This window comes from Meles meles, chromosome 4 (assembly GCF_922984935.1).
Source record: "Meles meles chromosome 4, mMelMel3.1 paternal haplotype, whole genome shotgun sequence".
Lineage (NCBI taxonomy): Eukaryota > Metazoa > Chordata > Mammalia > Carnivora > Mustelidae > Meles > Meles meles.
In genome coordinates, this window is record NC_060069.1 from 10,385,273 (window position 1) to 10,412,442 (window position 27,170).

At 38.8% G+C, this 27,170-nt stretch overlaps 1 protein-coding gene across 2 annotated transcripts in view; it reads left to right on the forward strand.

The window, feature by feature from the left end:
* Positions 1 to 27,170, forward strand: part of PIK3R4 (phosphoinositide-3-kinase regulatory subunit 4) — an 88,838-nt gene that overhangs the window by 55,683 nt on the left and 5,985 nt on the right. For both annotated transcript variants that reach the window (XM_046003334.1, XM_046003335.1), the window contains exons 13-16: positions 7,793 to 7,958; positions 20,447 to 20,611; positions 25,017 to 25,228; positions 27,026 to 27,157. In XM_046003334.1, coding sequence (XP_045859290.1) covers positions 7,793 to 7,958; positions 20,447 to 20,611; positions 25,017 to 25,228; positions 27,026 to 27,157 — 675 coding nt within the window. The remainder of the gene's footprint in view (positions 1 to 7,792; positions 7,959 to 20,446; positions 20,612 to 25,016; positions 25,229 to 27,025; positions 27,158 to 27,170) is intronic.

Here is a 27,170-nt window from a genome sequence, read left to right on the forward strand (position 1 = left end):
GTTTTTGATCACCTTCAAATCTAGCGTATCCTCCTTAAAAATCACATTCACCTTTTCTTCCCACACATGTGAGCTAGAGATCCAAGGGGAAACATTTTTTTAGTTTAGAGTTTACCAGGTTTGGCAGTAGTCTTAGTTTCATTTTTGTTTTCTGATAAAAAGAAATAGTTTTATCCTAAAATGGCATTGTTACCACTTAATTAGACACCCTGCTAAATGCTAATATAGGACCATCTTTAGCATGGCTTTCTGTTTTGTTTTATTTTAAAATTGATTTAATATTAAATATGAAATGTTTCACTTAACATAAAAGTTGACTCATCAAGGATTGAGGATAGTTATGTGCAAGGACCTGTGCTAGGTGCTGTGAATGATTCAGAACGGATAAGACATGGTCTCCAGCTTTAGCAAATCTATAATTTATTAAAGGAAATCATACACAAAAGAATATGCATAAGACAAGTGTATAGATGTCATAAAGAAAGTACTAGAAAATCCATGGACATTCTTTTTTTTAATTTTTTTTCCCCATTTTATTTATTTTTTCAGCGTAACAGTATTCATTCTTTTTGCAAAACACCCAGTGCTCCATGCAAAACGTGCCCTCCCCATTACCCACCACCTGTTCCCCCAACCTCCTACCCCTGACCCTTCAAAACCCTCAGGTTGCCCCAACCTCCCACCCCTGACCCTTCAAAACCCTCAGGTTGTTTTTCAGAGTCCATAGTCTCTTATGGTTCGCCTCCCCTCCCCAATGTCCATAGCCCGCTCCCCCTCTCCCAATCCCACCTCCCCCCAGGAACCCCCAGTTTGTTTTGTGAGATTAAGAGTCATTTATGGTTTGTCTCCCTCCCAATCCCATCTTGTTTCATTTATTCTTCTCCTATCCCCCTACCCCCCCATGTTGCTTCTCCACGTCCTCATATCAGGGAGATCATATGATAGTTGTCTTTCTCCGATTGACTTATTTCACTAAGCATGATACGCTCTAGTTCCATCCACGTCGTCGCAAATGGCAAGATTTCATTTCTTTTGATGGCTGCATAGTATTCCATTGTGTATATATACCACATCTTCTTTTTTTTTTTTTTAAGATTTTATTTATTTATTTGACAGAGAGAGAGATCACAAGTAGGCAGAGAGGCAGGCAGAGAGAGAGGAGGAAGCAGGCTCCCTGCAGAGCAGAGAGCCCGATGCGGGACTCGATCCCAGAACCCTGAGATCATGACCTGAGCCGAAGGCAGTGGCTTAATCCACTGAGCCACCCAGGCGCCCCTATACCACATCTTCTTTATCCATTCATCTGTTGATGGACATCTAGGTTCTTTCCATAGTCTGGCTATTGTAGACATTGCTGCTATAAAAATTCGGGTACACGTGCCCCTTCGGATCACTATGTTTGTATCTTTAGGGTAAATACCCAGTAGTGCAATTGCTGGGTCATAGGGTAGTTCTATTTTCAACATTTGGAGGAACCTCCATGCTGTTTTCCAGAGTGGTTGCACCAGCTTGCATTCCCACCAACAGTGGAGGAGGGTTCCCCTTTCTCCGCATCCTCGCCAGCATCTGTCATTTCCTGACTTGTTAATTTTAGCCATTCTGACTGGTGTGAGGTGATATCTCATTGTAGTTTTGATTTGTATTTCCCTGATGCCGAGTGACGTGGAGCACTTTTTCATGTGTCTGTTGGCCATCTGGATGTCTTCTTTGCAGAAATGTCTGTTCCTGTCCTCTGCCCATTTCTTGATTGGATTGTTTGTTCTTTGGGTGTTGAGTTTGCTAAGTTCCTTATAGATTTTGGATACTAGCCCTTTATCTGATATGTCGTTTGCAAATATCTTCTCCCATTCTGTCAGTTGTCTTTTGGTTTTGTTAACTGTTTCCTTTGCTGTGCAAAAGCTTTTGATCTTGATGAAATCCCAATAGTTCATTTTTGCCCTTGCTTCCCTTGCCTTTGCCGTTGTTCCTAGGAAGATGTTGCTACGGCTGAGGTCGAAGAGGTTGCTGCCTGCATTCTCCTCAAGGATTTTGATGGATTCCTTTCTCACATTGAGGTCCTTCATCCATTTGGAGTCTATTTTCGTGTGTGGTGTAAGGAAGTGGTCCAATTTCATTTTTCTGCATGTGGCTGTCCAATTTTCCCAGCACCATTTATTGAAGAGGCTGTCTTTTTTCCATTGGACATTCTTTCCTGCTTTGTCGAAGATGAGTTGACCATAGAGTTGAGGGTCGATTTCTGGGCTCTCTATTCTGTTCCACTGATCTATGTGTCTGTTTTTGTGCCAGTACCATGCTGTCTTGATGATGACAGCTTTGTAATAGAGCTTGAAGTCCGGAATTGTGATGCCACCAACTTTGGCTTTGTTCTTCAATATTCCTTTGGCTATTCGAGGTCTTTTCTGGTTCTATATAAATTTTAGGATTATTTGTTCCATTTCTTTGAAAAAAATGGATGGTATTTTGATAGGGATTGCATTAAATGTGTAGATTGCTTTAGGTAGCATAGACATTTTCACAATATTTATTCTTCCAATCCAGGAGCATGGAACATTTTTCCATTTTTTTGTGTCTTCTTCAATTTCTTTCATGAGTACTTTATAATTTTCTGTGTATAGATTCTTAGTCTCTTTGGTTAGGTTTATTCCTAGGTATCTTATAGTTTTGGGTACAATTGTAAATGGGATTGACTCCTTAATTTCTCTTTCTTCAGTCTTGTTGTTGGTGTACAGAAATGCAACTGATTTCTGTGCATTGATTTTATATCCTGACACTTTACTGAATTCCTGGACAAGTTCTAGCAGTTTTGGAGTGGAGTCTTTTGGGTTTTCCACATATAGTATCATATCATCTGCGAAGAGTGATAGTTTGACTTCTTCTTTACCAATTTGGATGCCTTTAATTTCTTTTTGTTGTCTGATTGCTGAGGCTAGGACTTCTAGTACTATGTTGAATAGCAATGGTGATAATGGACATCCCTGCCGTGTTCCTGACCTTAACGGAAAAGCTTTCAGTTTTTCTCCATTGAGAATGATATTTGCGGTGGGTTTTTCATAGATGGCTTTGATAATATTGAGGTATGTGCCCTCTATCCTCACACTTTGAAGAGTTTTGATCAGGAAGGGATGCTGTACTTTGTCAAATGCTTTTTCAGCATCTATTGAGAGTATCATATGGTTCTTGTTCTTTCTTTTATTAATGTGTTCTATCACATTGATTGATTTGCGGATGTTGAACCAACCCTGCAGCCCTGGAATAAATCCCACTTGATCGTGGTGAATAATCCTTTTAATGTACTGTTGAATCCTATTGGCTAGTATTTTGGCGAGAATTTTTGCGTCTGTGTTCATCAAGGATATTGGTCTGTAGTTCTCTTTTTTGGTGGGATCCTTGTCTGGTTTTGGGATCAAGGTGATGCTGGCCTCATAGAATGAGTTTGGAAGTTTTCCTTCCATTTCTATTTTTTGGAACAGTTTCAGGAGAATAGGAATGAGTTCTTCTTTAAATGTTTGGTAGAATTCCCCTGGGAAGCCGTCTGGCCCTGGGCTTTTGTTTGTTTGGAGATTTTTGATGACTGTTTCAATCTCCTTACTGGTTATGGGCCTGTTCAGGTTTTCTATTTCTTCCTGGTTCAGTTGTGGTAGTTTATATGTCTCTAGGAATGCATCCATTTCTTCCAGATTGTCCAATTTGTTGGCGTAGAGTTGCTCATAGTATGTTCTTATAATTGTCTGTATTTCTTTGGTGTTAGTTGTGATCTCTCCTCTTTCATTCATGATTTTATTGATTTGGGTCCTTTCTCTTTTCTTTTTGATGAGTCTGGCCAGGGGTTTATCAATCTTATTGATTCTTTCAAAGAACCAGCTCCTAGTTTCATTGATTTTTTTCTATTGTTTTTTTGGTTTCTATTTCATTGATTTCTGCTCTGATCTTTATGATTTCTCTTCTCCTGCTGGGTTTAGGGTTTCTTTCTTGTTCTTTCTCCAGCTCCTTTACGCGTAGGGTTAGGTTGTGTACTTGAGACCTTTCTTGTTTCTTGAGAAAGGCTTGTACTGCTATATATTTTCCTCTCAGGACTGCCTTTGCTATGTCCCACAGATTTTGAACTGTTGTGTTTTCATTATCATTTGTTTCCATGAATTTTTTCAATTCTTCTTTAATTTCCTGGTTAACCCATTCATTCTTTAGAAGGATGCTGTTTAGTCTCCATGTATTTGGGTTCTTTCCAGCTTTCCTCTTGTGATTGAGTTCTAGCTTCAGAGCATTGTGGTCTGAAAATATGCAGGGAATAATCCTAATCTTTTGATACCGGTTGAGACCTGATTTGTGAACCAGGATGTGATCTATTCTGGAGAAGGTTCCATGTGCACTAGAGAAGAATGTGTATTCTGTTGCTTTGGGATGAAATGTTCTGAATATATCTGTGATATCCATCTGGTCCAGTGTGTCATTTAAGGCCTTTATTTCCTTGTTGATCTTTTGCTTGGATGATCTGTCCATTTCAGTGAGGGGAGTGTTCAAGTCCCCTACTATTATTGTATTATTATTGATGTGTTTCTTTAATTTTGTTATTAATTGGTTTATATAGTTGGCTGCTCCCACGTTAGGGGCATAGATATTTAAAATTGTTAGATCTTCTTGTTGGACAGACCCTTTGAGTAGGATATAGTGTGCTTCCTCATCTCTTATTATAGTCTTTGGCTTAAAATCTAATTGATCTGATAGAAGGATTGCCACCCCAGCTTTCTTCTGATGCCCATTAGCATGGTAAATTGTTTTCCACCCCCTCACTTTAAATCTGGAGGTGTCTTCGCGTCTAAAACGAGTTTCTTGTAGGCAACATACTGATGGGTTTTGTTTTTTTATCCATTCTGATACCCTGTGTCTTTTGATTGGGGCATTTAGCCCATTAACATTCAGGGTAACTATTGAGAGATATGAATTTAGTGCCATTATTAGCCTGTAAGGTGACTGTTACTGTATATTGTCTCTGTACCTTTCTGATCTACTACTTTTAGGCTCTCTCTTTGCTTAGAGGACCCCTTTCAATATTTCCTGTAGAGCTGGTTTGGTATTTGCAAATTCTTTCAGTTTTTGTTTGTCCTGGAAGCTTTTGATCTCTCCTTCTATTTTCAGTGATAGCCTAGCTGGATAGAGTATTCTTGGCTGCATGTTTTTCTCGTTTAGTGCTCTGAATATATCATGCCAGCTCTTTCTGGCCTGCCAGGTCTCTGTGGATAAGTCTGCCGCCAATCTAATATTTTTACCATTGTATGTTACAGACTTCTTTTCTTGGGCTGCTTTCAGGATTTTCTCTTTGTCACTAAGACTTGTAAATTTTACTATTAGGTGACGGGGTGTGGACCTATTCTTGTTGACTTTGAGGGGGGTTCTCTGCATCTCCTGGATTTTGATGCTTGTTCCCTTTGCCATATTAGGGAAATTCTCTCCAATGATTCTCTCCAATAGACCTTCTGCTCCCCTCTCTGTTTCTTCTTCTTCTGGAATCCCAATTATTCTAATGTTGTTTCGTCTTATGGTGTCACTTATCTCTCGAATTCTCCCCTCATGGTCCAGTAGCTGTTTGTCCCTCTTTTGCTCAGCTTCCTTATTCTCTGTCATTTGGTCTTCTATATCACTAATTCTTTCTTCTGCCTCATTTATCCTAGCAGTGAGAGCCTCCATTTTTGATTGCACCTCATTAATAGCTTTTTTGATTTCAACTTGGTTAGATTTTAGTTCTTTAATTTCTCCAGAAAGGGCTTTAATATCTCCAGAGAGGGTTTCTCTAATATCTTCCATGCCTTTTTCGAGCCCGGCTAGAATGTTCAGAATCGTCATTCTGAACTCTTGATCTGACATAGTACCCATGTCTGTGTTGATTAGGTCCCTAGCCTTCGGTACTGTCTCTTGTTCTTTTGTTTGTGGTGATTTTTTCCGCCTTGTCATTTTGTCCAGATAAGAGGATATAAAGGAGCAAATAAACTACTAAAAGGGTGGCAAAGACCCCGGAAAAATGCACTGTAACCAAATCAGAAGAGACCCCAAATTGTGGGGGGGAGAAAGGGGATAAAAACAGGTTCTGAAAAAAAAGAAAAAAAAAATTTTAAAAATAAAACAAAAAAATATAAAAAAGAAAGAAAAAATATATATATTTAGATGAACTAGTCAAAAAACGTTAAAAAAGGGTAAAAGTTTTAAAAAATTTAGCAGAAGAAGAAAAAAGAAAAAAGAAAAAAAATTGAAAAAAGAAAAAAATAATTGAAAAAAGAAAAAAAAATTGAAGTAGCCGCAAGACTAAAGAATCATGGGGAGAAAGCCATGAGTTCCATGCTTTGCTTTCTCCTCCTCTGGAATTACTCTGCTGTCTTAGGAATTGAATCTGCTTTCTCCTTGATAGATGAACTTCATCCTGGCTGGATATTTTGTTGATCTTCTGGGGGAGGGGCCTGTTGTAGTGACTCTCAAGTGTCTTTGCCGGAGGCGGGATTGCACCGCCCTTACCGGCGGCCGGACTAAGTAATCGGCTCGGGTTCCCTTTTGGGAGCTTCTGTTCCCTGAACGCTTTCCGTAGAGTTCCGGAGGATGGGAATGAAAATGGCGGCCTCCCAGTCTCCGGCCCCGAGGAGCCGAGAGCCTGGGGCCCCACTCCTCAGTGCGCCCCCAGAGGACAGCACCCAATCACTCCCGTATCCCCAGCCTCTAGCCGCGCTCCGAGCTCACCCAGCCCGCGGCCAGTTCAAGGTAACCCCGAGCTGAGAGTTCAGTCCTCGGCTCTGTCTCTGCAGCCGGCTTCTCTGTTCTAATACCTGCGAGCTCTCCGACACTCCGACACCCCCGATCCTTCTGTGACCCTGCCGGGCCTGGGGCCACGTTGGCCCCGCGTGGGCTTCACCCCGGTTTAGCCCCTGGAGCAATGTCCCTCAGTGGAACAGACTTTTAAAAGTCCTGATTTTGTGCTCCGTTCCTCCGCCGCTTGCCGGGAGCCGGCCCCTCCCCCCGCGGTCTATCTTCCCGTCGTTTTAGATTCACTTCTCCGCCAGTCCTACCTTTCAGAAAGTGGTTGATTTTCTGTTTCTAGAGTTGCTGTTCTTCTTCTCTTCACTCTCCCGTTGGATTTGTAGGTGTTTGCAATGTTTAGATAAGCTATCGAGCTGATCTCCTGCTACCTGATGTAGTCTCAGGCTGCTACTTCTCCGCCATCTTGACTCCTCTCCATGGACATTCTGAGGCTATAATTCATAGTACTATTTAATTAAAATGTTGATGCCGTACAATAAATGATTGCAGGTAGAGAGGAAATCAACATTTGGTTGTTTACTGTGGACCTCAGATGATGCTAGACACTTTATATATCTTGTTTATCCATATCCACCCTTTGGGCTAAGTAATATTTCCCTCATTTTACATTTGAGGAAATTGAAGCTCAGTTTAAATAAGTACCCTAAGGTCATACATTATATTATGGTGCATCTGGGTCTTTGGGAAGTAGTCAGGGTTTTTCCAGGTGGTAAGTGACTATTGTGCACTAGACCCTAGAGGATGCCCCCCCTGCCCCCAAGTGCAGTCTTTCTAAAGGCTCCTTGGTCAGCACTTAATTGCTGTCTTGGATGTCTTACTAAATAACGGTAACTGTCATGGTCTAATAGACCACTCTGTATTGTTTAGCTAGTGGTACCCTTTGTTTAGTTCTTATGATTGTTCTCATGCTGGTCATCGTGACTGTAGGTAGAGGTGAGAGGAATATTGTATTTGTAAATTGTAGTTTAAGACCGACTCCTTTTCTTTTCCTTAGGGTGGCGTCCTAAAGGCCTACTAGTTGCACATCTTCATGAACACAAATCTGCTGTGAATCGAATTAGAGTCTCTGATGAACATTTACTTTTTGCAACATGTTCAAATGATGGCACAGTGAAAATCTGGAACAGTCAAAAGATGGAAGGGAAGACCACCACTACCAGGTAATAATGCTTGGGAGAAGAATCCATTCAGTCAACAAATGTTAATTGAGTGCTCACTCTGACAGGTGCTGTTTTAGGAACCAGGGATATAGCAGTAATACATGGACAAAAATACCTTTTCTGTGGAGCTTTTCTCCTTTTTTTTTTTTTTTTAAGATTTTATTTATTTGACAGACAGAGATCACAAGTAGGCAGAGCAGCAGGCAGAGAGAAAGGGGGAAGCAAGCTCCATGCTGATCAGAGAGCCCCGTGTGGGGCTTGATCCCAGGACCCTGAGATCATGACCTTAGCCTGAGGCAGAGGTTTAACCCACTGAGCCACCCAGGCGCCCCTTGGAGCTTTCCTTCTTATGAGAGGTGACAAACAATAAATAGTATAAATAAATAAAACATATAGTATGTTAAATGGTAAAAAAAATTTGGAGAAAAATAAAGCAGGAAAAAGGGATAGGGAATAGAGTGTGGGAGGAGGGGTAGGTAGAGTGTTAAATGAATTGACTAGAGACTGCCTCACAGAAAAGATATCACCTGAAACAAGTGAAGGAGAAAGTCATGTGGATATCTTGGGAAAGAGGATTCCAGGCACAGGAAAGGAGGGATATCAAAGGCTCTGAGGTAGAAAGATGTTTTGGCATGTTTTGAGGAATAGCAGAAAAGTCTGTGTGGCTGGAGCAGAGTGAGCAAGAGGGAGGAGTAAGAGGAACCAGATTACATAGGGCCTTGTAGGCTATCGTAAAGGACTTTGACTTTTACTCTGAGTCGGATGGGAGCCTTTGGAGAATTTCAAGCAGAGGAGACACGTGATCTAAGTTAAATTTTTGTAGAATTACTGTGGCTCTTGTATTGAGGATACGGAGCAGTTAGAGGCTGTTGCAGTGATTCAAGCAGAGGTGTAGGTGGTGGGAAATGATCAGATTCTGGAAATATTTTGATGGTATAGCCAGTAAGATTTACTCAGTGGGTTAATGGAGCATGAGCAAGAGAAAAGTAATGATGAAATAGCTAGCTGTATGAGAAAAGCACTTACTATGCCATTGCCCCACTGTTATGGTCAAGACGGAGACTGGTTATGACTTGAAATCTCTAAGACTCTTTATGCATGATGTGATTTTGGTTAAGTGTGATTTAGATTTGTATGTTTATAGTTATGTCCCTTCTTGATACGCGGTCTATTTGTCTGCCAGTTCCCCATTTCCCCATTCCCCTCAGTCCTACCATATCAATATTTGTTCTGTGTGCTTAAATTTGGTCTGGGTCTGAAAAGCTACTAGAAATCAAAATTGAATTTCATGTGTAAAAAAATGTGGATAATCTCTGGTGCTTTTCTCATTATCAGTTCAGTAACTACAGTTAATCACAAAATCATCAAAATATCTTTGATAAATAAGTGTACTCTTAACAGTGTGATACCGTTTTGTGCTGTTTATTTTTTAAAAGAGCTCTCTATTTTTGCTTGATTATTTTCATGTTCATTCCTTTTTGGTGTATTACATTGGTCAGAACATAAATCAAAACCAGTAACAGAATCCTGGCTCCATTTAGTAATTTTTTGTCAACACTTTGAAATTTCAAACAGGTAAGTAAAGTTGAAAGAGTTTCACAGCGAACATTCAAATACTTGCCACATGGCTTCTGTAATTTTACTCTATTTGCCATGTCATGATATTATCCATCCTCCTACCAGTTCATCTTTTTAAAATGTGTTTCAAAATAAGTTGCAGACATTAGTACATGTCCCCTAAACACTTCAGCTTATTTATCATTAGCTAGAGATCAGTACGTGTTTATAATTTTTTTTTGTTTGACTTGAAATTCATATTCTATGAAATGCACAGATCTTAAGTGAACCATTCTGTGAGTCCCAACAAATAACATACACTTGGCAATTTACACCACTCTCAAGATACAGAATGTAGCCATCACACCAGAAGAATGTCCCCTAGTGTCCCTTCACAGAAAACTTCTGCTTTCTCCCTGCCTACAACCATTCTTTTGATTTTTTTCCCCCACCATTGTTAGCATTTTCTTTAGTATTTTGTCTAAAATACTAATACTCTTTGTTTAAAAGTTTATTTTATTTACTTTTTACTATTTTGTACTTTATTTAAAATACTAATACTTTTCTGATAATTTTTTTTCAAATGGCTTTTTGTTACTATCATCATCAGTTGAATTAATTGTCCCTTTATTAGGAGGGGAAGTTCAGTTGACATGTGTAAACCTCTCAAGGAACAACTTGGGGGTACCTGGGTGGCTCAGTGGGTTAAGCCTCTGCCTTTGGCTCAGGTTATGATCTCAGGGTCCTGGGATCGCGCCCCATATCGGGATCTCTGCTTAGCTGGGAGCCTGCTTCCCCCTTTCTCTCTGCCTACCTCTCTGCTTACTTGTGATCTCTCTCTCTCTGTCAAATAAATAAATAAAATCGTAAACAAACAAACAAACAAACAAACTTGGAATCATTGTTTAACTTTACAAAAGCCTCATTTGTTAATTCCCAAATGATTTTTATTACTGAGCCATGCCTTCTGTATTCCAGTGTTGTATTTTAGGGAGTGGTATCCAAGGGTCACATTTCAGACAGTGGAATCCCAGAAAATGTGGCAATTCAGCTGACTGTGTAGTCTTTGGGAAGTTTGTATAATTAGGAGATTGGATTTCCTCTGGATACAGCTGTTCTCTTGCTTTTCTGTAACACCTGCTGTCTTGTTTGTGGAGTGCAGTAGGCCTTGGCTCAGAGGTGCTTCATTCCACAGTGGGGAGGAGAGGAAGGGGACGGAATGTGTTACCCTCATCATATGCCTTCATGAACTGGATTAGGGGAGAAGCATGCCATTATTATTGCCAGATCCAAGTGGGGAACAGCTGGTGGCTAGGAAATAGCAACAAAACTCCTTTTTCTTAGGAAAAAGTATTTTCTTAGGAAATGTTGCTAGTACATTCTGACTATTTTCCCCTATGTGTTGGGTTGGCTGGCCACCCAGTTCCTGGTCCTGTCTTTTTAAGGAGTATGATTATGATTTAGGCCACCCAGCTCTTGGCCCTGCCAGTTACTACTTTCTTGAGTTAAACTGTTGATTTGTCCCTTGGGGACTAGTTTGTGAAAAATTGCTATTTTTCTAATCTCTTACATAAATTTTTTAAAAACTTGATTCTTTATAGTATTCTAAATCATATTTTCTTTATGTGTTTCTTGTGTTACCCTATTTTTGGCTCATTTAGCTTCTCAATTGTAGGAGAGGTTGATGAATTTGGTACTTGAATGTGATGATAGAACATCTCAGTGGAGTTTTATCTCGATGAAGACTTGATACACTAGGAGAGGTGTGCAAGAAAGTTACAGTGTTGCATATTTTAGAATTGCTGGTGGTGTTGGAGGTTGAAGTTTCTGAGTGAAGTGGCTACTCTGAAGAAAAGGGAGCTTAAGGGCCTGTAAAAGTCCTGAGGATGCCGAGGACTTGATCTTTGCCAGTTGAATTTTGGGGATAGGAAGAGTGGTGGTCAGGAAAGGAGAAAGAAGAAGCAATTTAAGTTACATCTGCAATGGAAGAAAGAGTTTTAAGAAAGGAACTTAGAGGTGGCTCTCAAATGCAATGAGAAAGCCAACTAGCATGAAAACCCAATAAGGCCATTGGGCATTCTCAGAATACAGTGCCCTTTGGTGGAATGCAATTGATACAGCCATCATCCTTGGAGGGCTTTTTGATAATATATATTACAAGCACTTATGATGTCCATATCCTAAGGAAATGACTATGAATGAGCTCAGAGATTTAGTTTTAAGGGCTGTTCAGATTGGCTTCCTTTATAATAGTAAAAAAAAAAAAATTAGAAACAAACTAGAGGTTCAGCAGTAGAGGTAAATTTGGATTAAATAAGTGCTGGTGCAAATACAAAACTGATGTGGGAATAAGTTTTTTTGATATAAAATATATCGATACATTGTGTGAGAAAGTAGGTTTGAGAAGTAGGTTTAAGAACTCATGTAGGGGGCGCCTGGGTGGCTCAGTGGGTTAAGCCTCTGCCTTCGGCTCAGGTCATGATCTCAGGGTCCTGGGATCGAGTCCCGCATCGGGCTCTCTGCTCAGCAGGGAGCCTGCTTCCCTCTCTCTCTCTCTGCCTGCCTCTCTGTTTACTTGTGATCTCTCTCTGTCAAATAAATAAATAAAATCTTAAAAAAAAAAAAAAAACTCATGTAGGGTTTCTATTTTTGGAATGCCAAGGGTAGAACACTAGCAGATACTGTCAAAATCAACTTCTTCAGAACTCTAGAAATTAACTAAGTCCCGCATTAGTCTGAATAGTGTTATTCAAGAAAATTAGCTGACTTAGAACAGTGAGCCATGTGTTCTCTAATTTTATCCCCTTTTAGCTAACAGTGTGGTAGCTTTGAAAACTAATAGTCCCCCAACCTTTTATCATGCTGTGCAGTAACTTTGAAACTCACAGTCCCACAACTGTGGTAGCCCTGAAAACCAGCAGCTTAGTAGTGACTAGAGGGGTCATACACGCTAGAAAGCCCCATTTCTAGAGAATTGTCACTATTTGACCTTTTTGCCAGTTTGCTGAAAGCTCCATTCTCAGAGTCTATCTTTATTTGATCTGACTTGATTTGATTTGATTTGAACCTGTTCTTTGAGAAAAAACTGCCCATAGGGCATTTGTTGAAATTATCAGTGCTATTTAACATTGCAGCAGCTTGTTTGCTGTTTAACAGTGTAGCAGCATTACTGGTTGTAGCTAACAAGAGGCTAACAAAAAAACTTACGAGGAAGAACTAGGGAATGATATGTCTTTAGGGGCCTTTGAAAAGTTCAGACATATTCATGGGTATCTTTAAGGCCACATGCATGTATAGGGTTATGTGCATGCTCAAGAAAGAACTGAAAAGACCCCGAGTTCTTGCCTCTGGCTGACCTTGAGACTGTGCAAAGAGGAAATGAAGGATAAGGCAGAGTTGTAAACTGTTTTGTTGAAGGTGTGCTACAAACGCAGTGAACCTCAACAAAGGCTAGAACACTTACCATTTCAAGGCAGGTAAGGAAAGGAAATGTCTGTCTAGTCATTAGCCAACCACTAAGTTAACTGAACAAAGACTTTAGTGGCTGTGTATGAGAAAGATTATGGACTGTAGATAATTAATCCTGGAAGAGTCACTAAATAAACAGCAAAAACCTTGGGATATTATTTCCAAAATTGACATATGAATTAGAATATCTAGTTTTGAACAAAAAATTGCAGGTCAGGAAAAGAAGCAGGAAACTCTGGTCTATACACAGGAAAAAAACAGTCAGTGGAAACTATTCCTCAGTAATCTCAGTTATTAGACTTACTAGACAAAGACTTTAAGTTAGGTATTAAAAATATTATCAAAGAATTTGCAAATGACACTACAGACAGAAGGTTGATATCCAGGATCTATAAAGAACTTCTCAAACTCAACACACACAAAACAGATAATCATGTCAAAAAATGGGCAGAAGATATGAACAGACACTTCTCCAATGAAGACATACAAATGGCTATCAGACACATGGAAAAAATGTTCATCATCACTAGCCATCAGGGAGATTCAAATTAAAACCACATTGAGATACCACCTGACACCAGTTAGAATAGCCAAAATTAGCAAGACAGGAAACAACGTGTGTTGGAGAGGATATGGAGAAAGGGGAACCCTCTTACACTGTTGGTGGGAATGCAAGTTGGTACAGCCACTTTGGAGAACAGTGTGGAGATTCCTCAAGAAATTAAAAATAGAGCTTCCCTATGACCCTGCAATTGCACTACTGGGTATTTACCCCAAAAATACAGATGTAGTGAAAAGAAGAGCCATCTGTACCCCAATGTTTATTGCAGCAATGGCTACGGTCGCCAAACTGTGGAAAGAACCAAGATGCCCTTTAACGGACTAATGGATAAGGAAGATGTGGTCCATATACACGATGGAGTATTATGCCTCCATCAGAAAGGATGAATACCCAACTTTTGTAGCAACATGGCCGGGACTGGAAGAGATTATGCTGAGCGAAATAAGTCCAGCAGAGAGAGTCAAGTATCATATGGTCTCACTTATTTGTGGAACATAACAAAGAACATGGAGGACATGGGGAGATGGAGAGGAGAAGGGAGTTGAGGGAAATTGGAAGGGGAGATGAACCATGAGAGACTATTGACTCTGAAAAACAACGTGAGGATTTTGAAGGGGTGGGAGGTGGGAGGTTGGGGAAGCAGGTGGTGGGTAATAGGGAGGGCACGTATTGCATGGAGCACTGGGTGTGGTGCAGAAACAATGAATACTGTTACGCTGAAAAGAAATAAAAAAAAAGTGAAAAAAATATTATCAAAGAATTAAACCAGGTCTAAAGAATTAAAAGTGAGTGAAGAAAATGTCTCACCAAATATACATATCAATAAGGATATAGAAGTGATCAATAGAGATTCTGGAGTTGAAAATGAAATAACTGAAAAAATGAAATAAGTGAACTAAATGAAAAATTCACAAGAGAGGCCGAGAGATTTCAGCTGGCAAGAGACAAAATCAGCTGAGGGTAGATCAGTTGACATTATCCAAGCAAAGGTACAAAAATTAAAAAAGAATAAAGAAAAATGAACAGAGCTTCATAGGGGTGCAGAACACTATCAAGTGTGCCAACATACACATAGAAGAAGTCCCAGAAGGCAAGAAAGAGAAAAGGAGGAGAAAGAATATTTGAAGAAACAGTGGCTAAGAACTCCCCAGATTTGGAAAACATTAATCTGCACGTTTAAGCAGCTCAGTGCACTCCAAGTAGGAGTGGCCATACTAGACACAAGATAAGCAAACCTTTGAAAGAATCTTGAAAGCAGTGAGAGAAAAGGGACTTACTGCATACAAGGGATCCTCAATAAGATTAACAGCTGGCCTTTCATCAGAAATGGTGTAGACTGGAAGTCAGTGGGATGACATATTCAAAGTGTTGAAAGAAAAAGACTGTCAACTGATAATGCTATATCTAGCATGTCCTTTAAAAACAAAGATGAAATTAAGACATTCCAAAGTCATTAAAAACTAGAGAATTTAGCGCCTGAATGGCTCAGTGGGTTAAGCCTCTTCCATTCGGCTCAGGTCATGATCTCAGGGTCCTGGGATCGAGTCCCCCATCGGGCTCTCTGCTCAGCAGGGAGCCTGCTTCCTCCTCTCTCTCTGCCTGCCTCTGCCTACTTGTGATCTCTCTCCGTCAAATAATAAATAAAAGCTTAAAAAACAAACAAACAGAATTTATTGCTAGGAGATTTTCCCTAAATGAAATACTTAAAGGTATCTTTTGTGTTGAAAGAAAAGGACACAAGACAGTAACTTGAATTCACATGAAGAAATAAAAAACATTGATAAAGGTAAATATATAAGTAAATATAAAAGACAGTACAAATCATTTTTATAACTCTTTTTACCTATTATCTTATTTAAAAGATAACCACATAAATAATTATAAAACCGTGTATATATAAATGTAGTAGTATATAAATCTAGAATTTGTGTGACAATAATAATAGAAAAAAAGGAAGGAACAGAAAATTTGAAGCAAAGTTTTTGTGTATTAATGAACTTGGTATTAATCTGATCATCTTTAGATATCAAATATATTTCCCAGGGAAACCACTGGAATAAACCTTTCAAAAACATGTAGTATAAGGAACAACAAAGGAATTAAAATGGTATACTAAAAAATACATTTTAACACAAAAGAAGCCAGTAATGGAGGAATACAACAACAATAACAACAAAATCTGTGTAAGACAGAGAAAACAAATAGCAAAATGTCAAACATAAATCCTACCTTTTTGATAATCATATAAATGTAATCAAAAGAGAGTTGGCAGAAAGTATCAAAAAAAACATGAGTACGTGCTGTCTACAAGAGACACTTTATTCAGTTTTAAAAATTTTAATTGCAGTATAGTTAACATATGGTATTATCTCAGTTTCAGGTGTGCAATACAGTGATTCAGTAATTCTTTACATTACTCAGTGCTCACCATGATAAATGTACTTTTAATCCCCTTCACCTATTTAACCCATCCCTCCAACCCACCTCCTTCTGGTAATCATCAGTTCTCTATAGTTAAGAGTCTGTTTTTTGGTTTGTTCCCTTTTTTTCTTTGGAAACAAACTGTACATATGAATGATGTCATAAGGTATTTGTCTTTCTTTGAGTGTTTTTTTTTTTTTTTCACTTAGCATTGTACTCTTTAGATCCATCTCTATTGTTGCAAATGGCAAGATTTCATCCTTTGAAATGAGTTGTATTCCATTGTGTATATATACCACATCTTTTATCCATTCATTGATCAGTGGACCTTGGGCTACTTCTACATTTTGGCTGTTGTAAATAATGCTACAATAAACATAGGATAGGGGTGTATATATCTTTTTGAATTAGTGTTTTCATATTCTTTGGGTAAATGCCCAGTAGTGCAATTCTGGATCATAGGGTACAATAATCCAATTTATAATTTTTGAGGACCCTCCAGACTGTTTTTCACAGTGGCTACACTAGTTGGTATTCCCACTGATAGTGTATGAGGGTTCCTTTTTCTCCACATTTTCACCAACACTTGTTTCTTGTGTTTTTAATTTTAGGTATTCTGACAGTTATGAGGAGATATCTCATAGTGGTTTTGATTTGTATTTCCCTGATGATGAGTTATGTTGATCTTTTCATGTGTCTATTGGCCATCTGTATTTCTTCTTTGGTAAAATGTTTATTCATGTCTTCTACCCATTTTTTCATTGGATAATTTGTGTTTTTGGTATTGAGTTGTATAAGTTCTTTATATATTTTGGATACTAACCCTTTATCAGATATGTCCTTTGCAATATCTTCTCCCATTCAGTAGATTGTCTTTTAGTTTTGTTGATTGTTTCCTTTGCTGTGCAGATGATTTTATTTTGATGTAATCCTTCCCCACAGTTAATTTTTGCTGTTGTTTCCCTTGCCTCAGGAGACATAGCTTAGAAAAATATTGCTATGGCCCATGTACAAGGGATACACTTCAGATTCAAAGACACAAGTTGGTTAAAAGTAAAAGGATACACTATGTAAACAGTATCTTGAAGAGAACTGGAGCAGCTATATTAATGTTGGACAAAATTAACTTTAAGACAAAAATTGCCATTATAGATAAATAAGGACGTTTTATAATGATAGAAGAGTCAGTGTATCAGGAAAACAACAGTTGCAAACACATGCACCAGATAACACATCAAATAGATTTGATCAACACTACAGACTAACCAGATCTAGAGATTTTAGTAGAACACTCCACCCAACAGTAGCAGAATATAAATTCTTTTCAAGTGCACATGGAACACTTTACAGATTAAACCATATATGAGGCCATAAAACAAGCCTCAGTAAATTCAAAAGCATTGAAACATATTGACATATGTTTTCTAACCACAATAGAATGAAACTAGGTATCAATAACAGAAAGGTCTGAGAAATTGACAAATATATGGAAATGAAACAGCAGATGGCTAAATAACCAATGGTTCAAAGGGAAGTTAGAAAATACTTTCAGATGAATGAAAATGAAAACACAACATGCCAAAACTTACGGACTGTAGCTTAAAGGAGTGTTTAGAGACAAGTGAGATTTCATCAAAGTTACAAACATTTGTGCTTTGGAGGACACTGTTGAAAAAGTGCAAGGACAACCCCCAGAAAGAGAGAAATACTTGTAAATATAAATACACACCATATATATATATGTATATATATGTATATATATATGTATATACACTTTTTCAACTCAACAATAAAAGGATGACTAAAATAAGGATGATGGATTCAAATAGATGTTTCTCCAAATAGGACCAATAAATATACAGAAAGCTGTTCCACATGATTAGTCACTAGGGAAATACAAATCAAAACCATAGTGAGATACCGCTTCACACCCGCTAGAATGGCTGTAGTTAAAAAGACAGTAACAAGTGCTGGAAAGGATGTGGAGAAACTGGTACCTTTATATGTTGCTGGTAGGAATGTAAAATGGTGGAGTAATGATGGAAAATCGTTGGCTGTTTCTCAGATGCTAAATATAGAGTTACCTAATAATGACCACTCGATTCAGTTTGTAGGTATAAACCCCAGACAGTTGAAAACATTTGTTCACATGAAAATCTGTACACACGTGTTCACAGCGGCAGCATTCATAATAGCCCCGAAGTGGAAACCACAACGTCTGTAAGCTATTGAATGGACAAACAAAATGTGGTGTATCCTCTATAGAGTGGAGTATTAAGCCACAAAAAAGATTGAAATACACATGCTATAGCTTGGATAAACCTTGAAAACATGCTATGTGAAAGAAACCCGATTCAAAGGTCAGCTAGCATATTGTATGATTCCATTTATATGAAATGTCTGGAATAGGCAGATCCACAGAGAGAAAGTAGATTAGTACAGATCTGCCTTGATTTATGATGGGGTTATATATCATGATAAAACCATCATAAGTTAAAAATACTATTAAGTAAAAAATGCATTCAGTTTACCTAACCTACCTAACATCGTAGCTTAGCTTAGCATACCTTCAAATGCTTAGTCTACATTAGCCTACAGTTGGGCAGAATCATTTAACACAAAGCCTATTTTAGGGGCGCCGGGTGGCTCAGTTGTTAAGCATCTGCCTTTGGCTTAGGTCATGGGATCGAGCCCCGCATTGGGCTCCATGCTCAGCAGGAAGGCTGCTTCTCCCTCTCCTACTCTAGTGCTTGTATTCCCTCTCTTGCTCTCTCTCTCTCTGTCAAATAAATAAGATTTAAAAAAAAAAGCCTATTTTATAATAAAGCATTGAATAGCTCATGTAATTTGTTGACCACCAAAAGAAAAACTGAATCATTGTAGATTATCATAATGGTTTTAAGTGTGTTAGTTTTTTACCCTTGTGATCACGTGGCTGCCTGTGAGTTGTGGCTTACTGCCACTGGTCAGCATTATGAGTAGATCGTATGGCATGTCACTAGCAAGGAAAAGATCAAATGTAAAGCTTGAAGTATGGTTTCAACTGAATGCCTGTTGCTTTCATACCATCATAAAGTTGAAAAGTTGTAAGTCACGGACTATCCAGGAGCTGGAGGAATAGAGGATTGGGGAATGACTGTGGATGGGTCCTGGGTTTCTATTAAGGGTGATGTAAAGGTTCTCGAATTACATAATGGTAATGGTTATAAAACTTAGTGACTGTACTATCAATGTCTTTAAGAGAGTGAATTTCATGATAGGTAATTTATACCTCAATATTAAAAGAGAGGGGGAGAGAGCAAACAAATGCAAGAGACTGAACAATAATGGCATTCCTGTGTTTCCCAGTGCCTTGTCCCTGGATCTCTATACTCATCTACCATACTGGTACCTTATTGGTATTGTGTTCCAACAAAGCTGTGATTAAGAAGACGTGAACTAGAGAGTAAAGATTAATAAAAAATACAACATATCATTACATATTTATTTAAGAAGCAAATATGAATATATTATAATATGCATAGAAAACCCTTTGGAAGGTTATATAACAAAATGTTAATAGTGTTTCTGGGGATAGAATTATAAATGTTTTTATTTTTCCATATTCTTTTCTATAGTTTTAATAATTCTTTGTAGTATGTATTAGCTTGCATAATAAAATGAAACAAGTAGAAAAGATGGAGATGAATAAATTTGGTGATTAGGGACTTGTGATCTTTCAGAAGTATGGCCCCAGAGAAGGATGAGTGTGCACCTTATGAAGGAGGTACTGAAGGTACTGAAAGAGGGAATTGGTAATCCTGGGAGGCACCCTATGTAGTTCATATATTCAAGCAGTTTGGCATTGAATTTGAGAAAGGGAAGTAGATAACTTAAGAGGTCAGCATGTGTGTGGGAGAGACTGAATATTATAATAAATACTGTGCATTTATGAGTGTTTTATTATTTACATATTATTTGAGCTTCACTGTGTTCCAAGTAGAGAAGTTAGGGCAGTCCTGTTTTGTAGATGAGTAAACTGATACATAGCAAGGTAAGTGGCTTGACCAAGGTCATATGAGTGGTCAGTACTGGAACTCAGGTCTTTCATTCCAAAGCCAGTGTTTTTCCTGCTGTGTCAGGCTGCATCTTAAGAATTACAGAATTACTGAATGGTGCAAGAATAGGGCTTATGGTATTGTAAGAGTAGAAGGAGAGCTGGATGAGGGCAACATGAATGGGAGTTGGAAAGGAGGATGACAGCTTTTCTGTGATAGGAGAGAAGTGTTATGGGGATGACCATTTGAAAATAGGAGAAGAAAAGTTGATTTTGTGCCAGAACTTTTGGTCAGGATTCTAAGGTTTGTTAGGAGAGCGAGGAGGTGAAACAGACCTCAAAGCAGTTATTTTGTTGGTTAATAGCTTTGTGGATATTTACTTAGTAAGAGCAATAATAATGCTCTGTGGCCTTTGCAGAAATGCATTGTTTTCTTTTGTACAGATCTACTCTTACGTACAGCCGAATTGGAGGACGTGTCAAGACGCTTACGTTCTGCCAGGGCTCCCACTACTTAGCCATTGCATCTGACAACGGTGCCGTCCAGCTTCTTGCGATCGAAGCTTCTAAGCTGCCCAAGTCTCCTAAGATTCAGCCTCTGCAAAGCAGGTATCTTCTATCTTTTGTGTTTTTAAAACAGCATTTAGTGCACTAGGATAATTTAATCCTATTTTGCCAATGTAGTTTGGATCAACTAAGGGCCTATTAGATTGTATTCTTTTTTTAGCACATGAAATAAATAAAACTGTTTTCAGCTGAAATCTGTCACATGCAGTTAGTTTCAGAAAGCTCTGTATATCTTCTTTCTGCTGTAAGGTCAGAAGGGAGGCTTTGAACTTGCGGCTCATCCCAGTCTGGAATCTGTTTGAATAACCTAATTATCAGATGCATCTTTTGTCTCAACTACGAAAAGCACAACTCTGGCTGGCTGATTTTTAGAATGTGAATGTTCTTCATTAAAAAAAAAAAAAAAAACAAAACAAAACCTCAAAACATCAGCATTTTGTCACTTGGCATTAAAATATCTGAAGTTGATGGGAACATGGAGTGCTGCTTTTAGTCAAATAATTTGCTTATCATTGTAAAACAAAATACCAGCTGGTTTTATATAAGAATTTCCTTCACTTCTTACAAATTGTGGTTGCCCCCGGATTAACACAGGGTAAGACGTTTAAAGATAAAGCAGAACAAGTTTTCAGCTGACCAGTATGTGCTACACACCTAGGATTCCAAATACAAAGATATGTTATCCAAATTCCAAGATACGTTAGGCTCTCTAACACACTACAGTCTAATGGAAGAAGCAGACCAGTTAACAGATGAATTCAGGTGCAATGTGATAATGTGCCCGTGTTACAGGGACGGGGAGCCAGCTTGCAGGGCATAGGGAAGAAGGCCTGGAGGAGGGGAGACTAGGTTGAGAGGGGCATGCAGGCAGAGGGGGAGATAGAAATAAAACAGAATGAGCAAATTTTTATAGTTAAGTGGATTCTAAGACATGGTGGTTGGGGTAGCTAAGAAGGAAAGGATGTATGTTGGATCATCTAAGGTTTTATTTATATTATTTTGTTTATAACTTTGTTTTGCCTTTACAATGAAAAATATGCATTATGTTTAAGACATTCACTGAACAGATTTGGGTAGCTTTTGTCTAGGACATATTATATATTGTTTTTAACTAAAAAATGCCTGCTTTTTTTTTTTTTTTTTAAATTGTTTCAGCAGAGGAGGACTGTATCACAGTATAACTATTGAGTTCCATGGAACTTAACCAACAGCTGTTGACAGATTGTGTTATGTGATGGCTGTGCTGGCCGGACACACAAACAGACATGCACATTCCTCCCATAGGTACCTTGCAGCAGATAGCCCTTTCCATTATGAATGTTACTGTCTTCACCCTAAGCAGACATTTACTACACAGATGGGGAGATTGTACCAGAATGTTTAGTAGATTTCACTGTACCTGATAGTGGTTGCTCCAAAGAAACCTTGCCATGAGTCTTTTTTTTTTTAAGTTTGCTTCATTCAGTCATATCAGCTGTTGTCATGCCTCTTAATTATTAGAATTTATGGCATTTGGACCTTTCATCATCCCTCTGGGGGAAATACAGTCAGTATTAGAATGTTTGTAAATACAGTTGCTTATATTTATAAGCCACCTGGGTGGCTTAGTCAGTTAAGTGACTGTCTTCAGCTCAAGTCATGATCCCAGGTCAGGGTCCTGGGATTGAGCCCCACATCAGGCTCCCTGCTCAGCGAAGGGCCTGCTTCTCCCTCTTCCTCTGCTGCTCCCCCTGCCTGTGCTGTCCTGCTCTCTCTCTGTCAAATATATAAATAAAATCTTTTTTTTTTTAAATATAGTTGTTTTTCTAAGATGTAGAGGTCAGCAAACTATAGCCTACAGTATGACCCATAAGCTAAGAATGATTTTTGGATATTTAAAAGATTGTAAAAAAATGAATATGCAATAGAGATATATGACTTGCAAAACCCAAAATATTTACTGCCTGGCTGTTATTTGCTGACTCTTGATCTAAGAGATAAAACTAAAATAGTGTATGCTGCAAAAGCATGATATGTACTGATCAGGGAGGCTGGCCAATATGTTTATGAATTCTTTTTGGTTTAAGAGTGCCTTAGCTTGAAAAAAATAGGCATATCCATATAGTGGAATAGTACATAAAAAGAAACAAAAGGGAACCAGTGTTATTATTTTTATTATCAGTCATGAAAGGAATAAACAGTTGATTAATGCAACAAGCAATGAATCCTACATTCTTTTTGCTAACGAAAGAAGTTAGACCCAAAAGACTACTTATTGTATATTTCCAACTGTGTGACATTCTGGAAAGCATAAAATTATAGGGAGGAATTGAGATGAGTGGTCGTCACAGGTTGACAACAAAGGGGCTGCACAAGATAATTTTGGGGTGTGCACTTATTCTGTGTGGTTCTGTGGTAGAAGATCCATGGCTGTGTTTCTGTCATAATGCACAGGACTGTATACCACAAAGAGTAAATTTTACTCTAAGTTAAAAAAAAATTAACCCAGGTATAGGATGAAAGGTAGAATGCAGTCCATGACAAATCGGTCTACTTACTCTACAGATGAAGCATATAGGCACATTGAAGAGTGTGGGCAATAGAGGAGCCATCCTAATACCTGTGGAAAACAGTAGTTTAACTGGACACTGCAAGGTGAATGACAGAAGGAACTGAAGTCACTGAAGTCACTGTTCTAGTTGGTTATTTGTCACAGGATATGGTTTATCAATTCCAAAACTACTTTAGTTGTATGCTAAGGTTGAGCGAAAGGTAAGTATGTAGGTAATGAGAGCCAGGTTTCTCATTGCTGAGGAAAGAAGTTACAAATATGAAAAGGGGATTGCTGAAATGAACCCTCATGCTAGATAGATATGAATATGGGCTCAGTGTCAATAGGGACTCATGATATATGTATATGCATATGTGTGTATATGTGTGTGTGTGTGTGTGTTTGCATACATACGCACACATGCCCATAAGAGGATACAGAAGTACAGATAATGTGTGTAGCTATGAGGTATCATATACATATTCTCTAGTTCTGGCCATTGAGAGGAACTAGAGCAGGGATACCCCCATAGCAGTGAACACTTAGCACACAGACCTTGGCTTTTAAACACCATTCTCCTGGGCATCTGGGTGGCTCAGTCAGGTGGGCATCTGACTCTTGATTTTGGCTCAGGTCATAATCCTCAGGATCGTGGGATTGAGCCCTATGTCAGGCTCTGTGCTCAGCAGTCTGCTCAATATTCTCTTTCTCTCCCTCTCTAATAAATAAATAAATCTTTAAGTACCATTCCCCCATAAAAGGAACCAGGGCTCCTTGGAGAACTGGTTGATTCCAAGGTTGAGCAGTGAAAATACAAGATGAGTCTTGAGTATCTTGTGATGCCAGAAAGTTAGGAAGTGGTTCAAAAAAGCACATTGAAAGGGCATCGGAGCCAACCTGAGAGAGCTTCCTGTGGCCAAATTTGGAACAACTTGAGCAACAAAACAATAATACTAGTATTGGGTTACAACTCAGAGAATAAAATAAATATCCACAAGTCCATACTGATATAAGTAAGTAAATGAATAAATAAATTAATGGGGGAAGTAGTGACCAGTCTTCTTTACAGAGGAATTCTGATCAGTAAGTATAGAAGGAATGAGGTAAATAGTCACCATTAGAACACCACAGGTATGATCTATCAAAGGATTCTAAAATTTGTAGACACAACTTCAAGCAGAAACAGGATTTTTACATAGTCTCAAAAGTATTTGCCCTAAAGATTGAGTAGTTATAAATGAAAAAATAATTTTATAGTGGAGAATCTTTTGGTAGATGCCACCTTAGCCAAATGATTAAGGTTAATATCACCACTAATATGTTCTAATTAGCATCAGGTACCTCCTCATAAATGCCCTGAGAAATTATTTCGTGGTCTTCCATAAGGCATATACTGGGTGAGAACACATGAGGCAAACCCAAATGGAGGGATATTCTATAAAATAACCAGTAATCTTGAAAAATGTCACAATCATGAAAGGCAATCAAAGACTAGGGTCAGATACATGACAACTGAATGCCATGTGGTATCTTGTTTTGGATCCTGGAACAGTGAAAGGACATGAGTGGAAAGCTAATAAAAATCTGATTATGTTCTGTATTTTATAAGCATTGTTCTAAGATTAATTTCTTAGTTTTGATAAATTTTCTATGATTATGTAGGTTATTAACATGAGGGGAAGCTGGGTGAAGGATATATAAGAATTCTGTGTACTATTTGTGCAACTCTTCTGTAAGTCTGAAGTTACTTTAAAAAATGCCTCAGGGGAAAAAAATGCCTCAGGTATCATTGGCTTGATGGGTCACAGTTGTTATTTCTTGACTATGGTTAGAATATAAATTTATCTTAAATAGAAGCTGGTCTGTGTTTTCAGTGACTAGAAAAATCTTCACCTTTTGCTTTGTGTATTTCTTTAGAATTCTAGACCAGAAGGATGATGGCTGTGTCGTGGATATGCATCACTTCAACTCTGGGGCACAGTCTGTTCTCGCCTATGCCACTGTGAATGGCTCTCTAGTTGGTTGGGACCTCAGGTCTTCAAGCAATGCATGGACACTAAAGCATGATCTGAAGTCAGGCCTTATCACTTCCTTTGCTGTGGACATCCACCAGTGCTGGCTTTGCATTGGTGAGCTGATTTGAAAGTCATTGACTAGGTTGTGAATGCCACTAATACCTGGAATTGCCTTCTTGTGACAGTTTTTTCCTTTTTCATCATTGGTAATCCCCCGCCCCTTTTCTGGAGTTGGGGGGATGGAAGCGAAGGGAAAGAGAGAGGAGAATCCCAAGCAGGTTCCACACTCAGCTCAGAGCCTGACACGGGCTCAGTCTCACAACCCTGAGATCATGACCTGAGTCAAAACCAAGGCACCTCCTCATCTCCTTTTTTTTTGATTATTACATTATAATCACTTGCAATTTACTTTTTTTATTAAAAAAATTTGAAAGGTTTCAGTATCCCAGTGCCTAAAAGTTTCCATTTTCACTTTGTTCCTAAATGAGCCTTTTTGTAATCATTATAGCGATCAGATTTGGTGGCATTCTGTTATCCTGCCACGGAAGCAGCAGGCTTCTTTGATGAGAGCATTTGAATTTGTGCAGACTTGGGTTTCAAATTCCAGTAACCCCAGGCAAGCTGCATAGCTTCTCTGAGTCTTAGGATGCGGCTAATCCTTTCAAGGGCTGCTTTGAGGATTTAATGAATTAAAAGCATCTATCACAGGACCTTGTACTGGAGAAGAGCTAAACGTCGGATTCTTGCCCCATTATTCCTCCTTATCTCCCTTTCTCAAAGGCTGAAAGTGTACCATGTTATCTTGCTGGCTGCTTTCCTATTTTAGTTTCACATTTTGCCGCATAAGACTTTGAAACTGCCCCTTGAGAATGTGTCACATCTCACTTTTTCCCATTTGCCATACTTTCTGAAGAATTATAATCTGTTGTGCTTAAATTTTGGTTTCCAGATTCCCTAACTTTTATTTATGACATTGTTAAGTATCTGCCCTTTCCTTTATGTCTTTTTATATAGTTTATATGGAATACTTTGTGTTTGCCTTTTGTGGGAATAAACTGTACGGGTTCGAGAAGATGGGATGCCAGGCCTATGTGTAGGTATGAAACTCTGAGAGTAGCTTAGTAAATGGCAGTGATGGCTCTCAGATGGCTCTCATCAGCTTTGAGGGCAGCCAAACTACCTCTGGCTGTTTGAGCCACGGTCCTGCGGTGGGGCAGGGTTGCAGAGGGGCCCTGTTGCCCTGTTGCCTTTTCACACTCCCAGTATCTCCACTGGAATTGGATCCCAGTCCAGGAATATGCTCTGTGCCTCTGTCAGGACCGGCTGTTCAGTGCTGGGGTCGGCAGTATTCTTTGGCAATGGGGGCTTCTCTGTGGAGTTTGTTGTGGGCAGATGTACAGGTCCTCACTCCAGTTTCTGCTGTGATTGAATATCAATACCGGTTTCCAGAATGTTTTGGAGAAAAGGGCACATGGAAATGATTGAAGTCTGATGCTAGCTATAAAGCTGCTGCCACTGTGGGTTGGTTAAGTGATCACTAAATGCCACTAAAACATGGGTTTTGGTGATTTAAGGCATTCTGAACATTTTGGCTTATCAAATGCAGTTTATTTCTTCTCTAGACTTTCTGTTTTTCATGTGTGCCTTTGGCAATTAATACCAGTGTAATTAATGAATTATTCATTTTCAACTTACATTTATTTGACAATTATGTAGTAGCATTTTCATCTCATTTTATATCTTTATTTAACAACCAGAAGTGCTGTGTGACCCCAGGGAGATAGCTTCATGAGAACAAAGAATGAATAAAATACATTCACACAAAGCTAGTGGTGTTTATTATTTGTATAAATGCAGCTTGGTGTATTTTAATCATTATATGGTAATCTTTTTGACTTTTTTTCTTTTAAGGTACAAGCAGTGGTACTATGGCTTGTTGGGACATGAGGTTCCAGTTGCCAATTTCCAGTCACTGTCATCCTTCCAGGGCTCGAATCAGACGCCTCTCCATGCACCCTCTGTACCAGTCCTGGGTGATTGCAGGTAAAATGGAGGG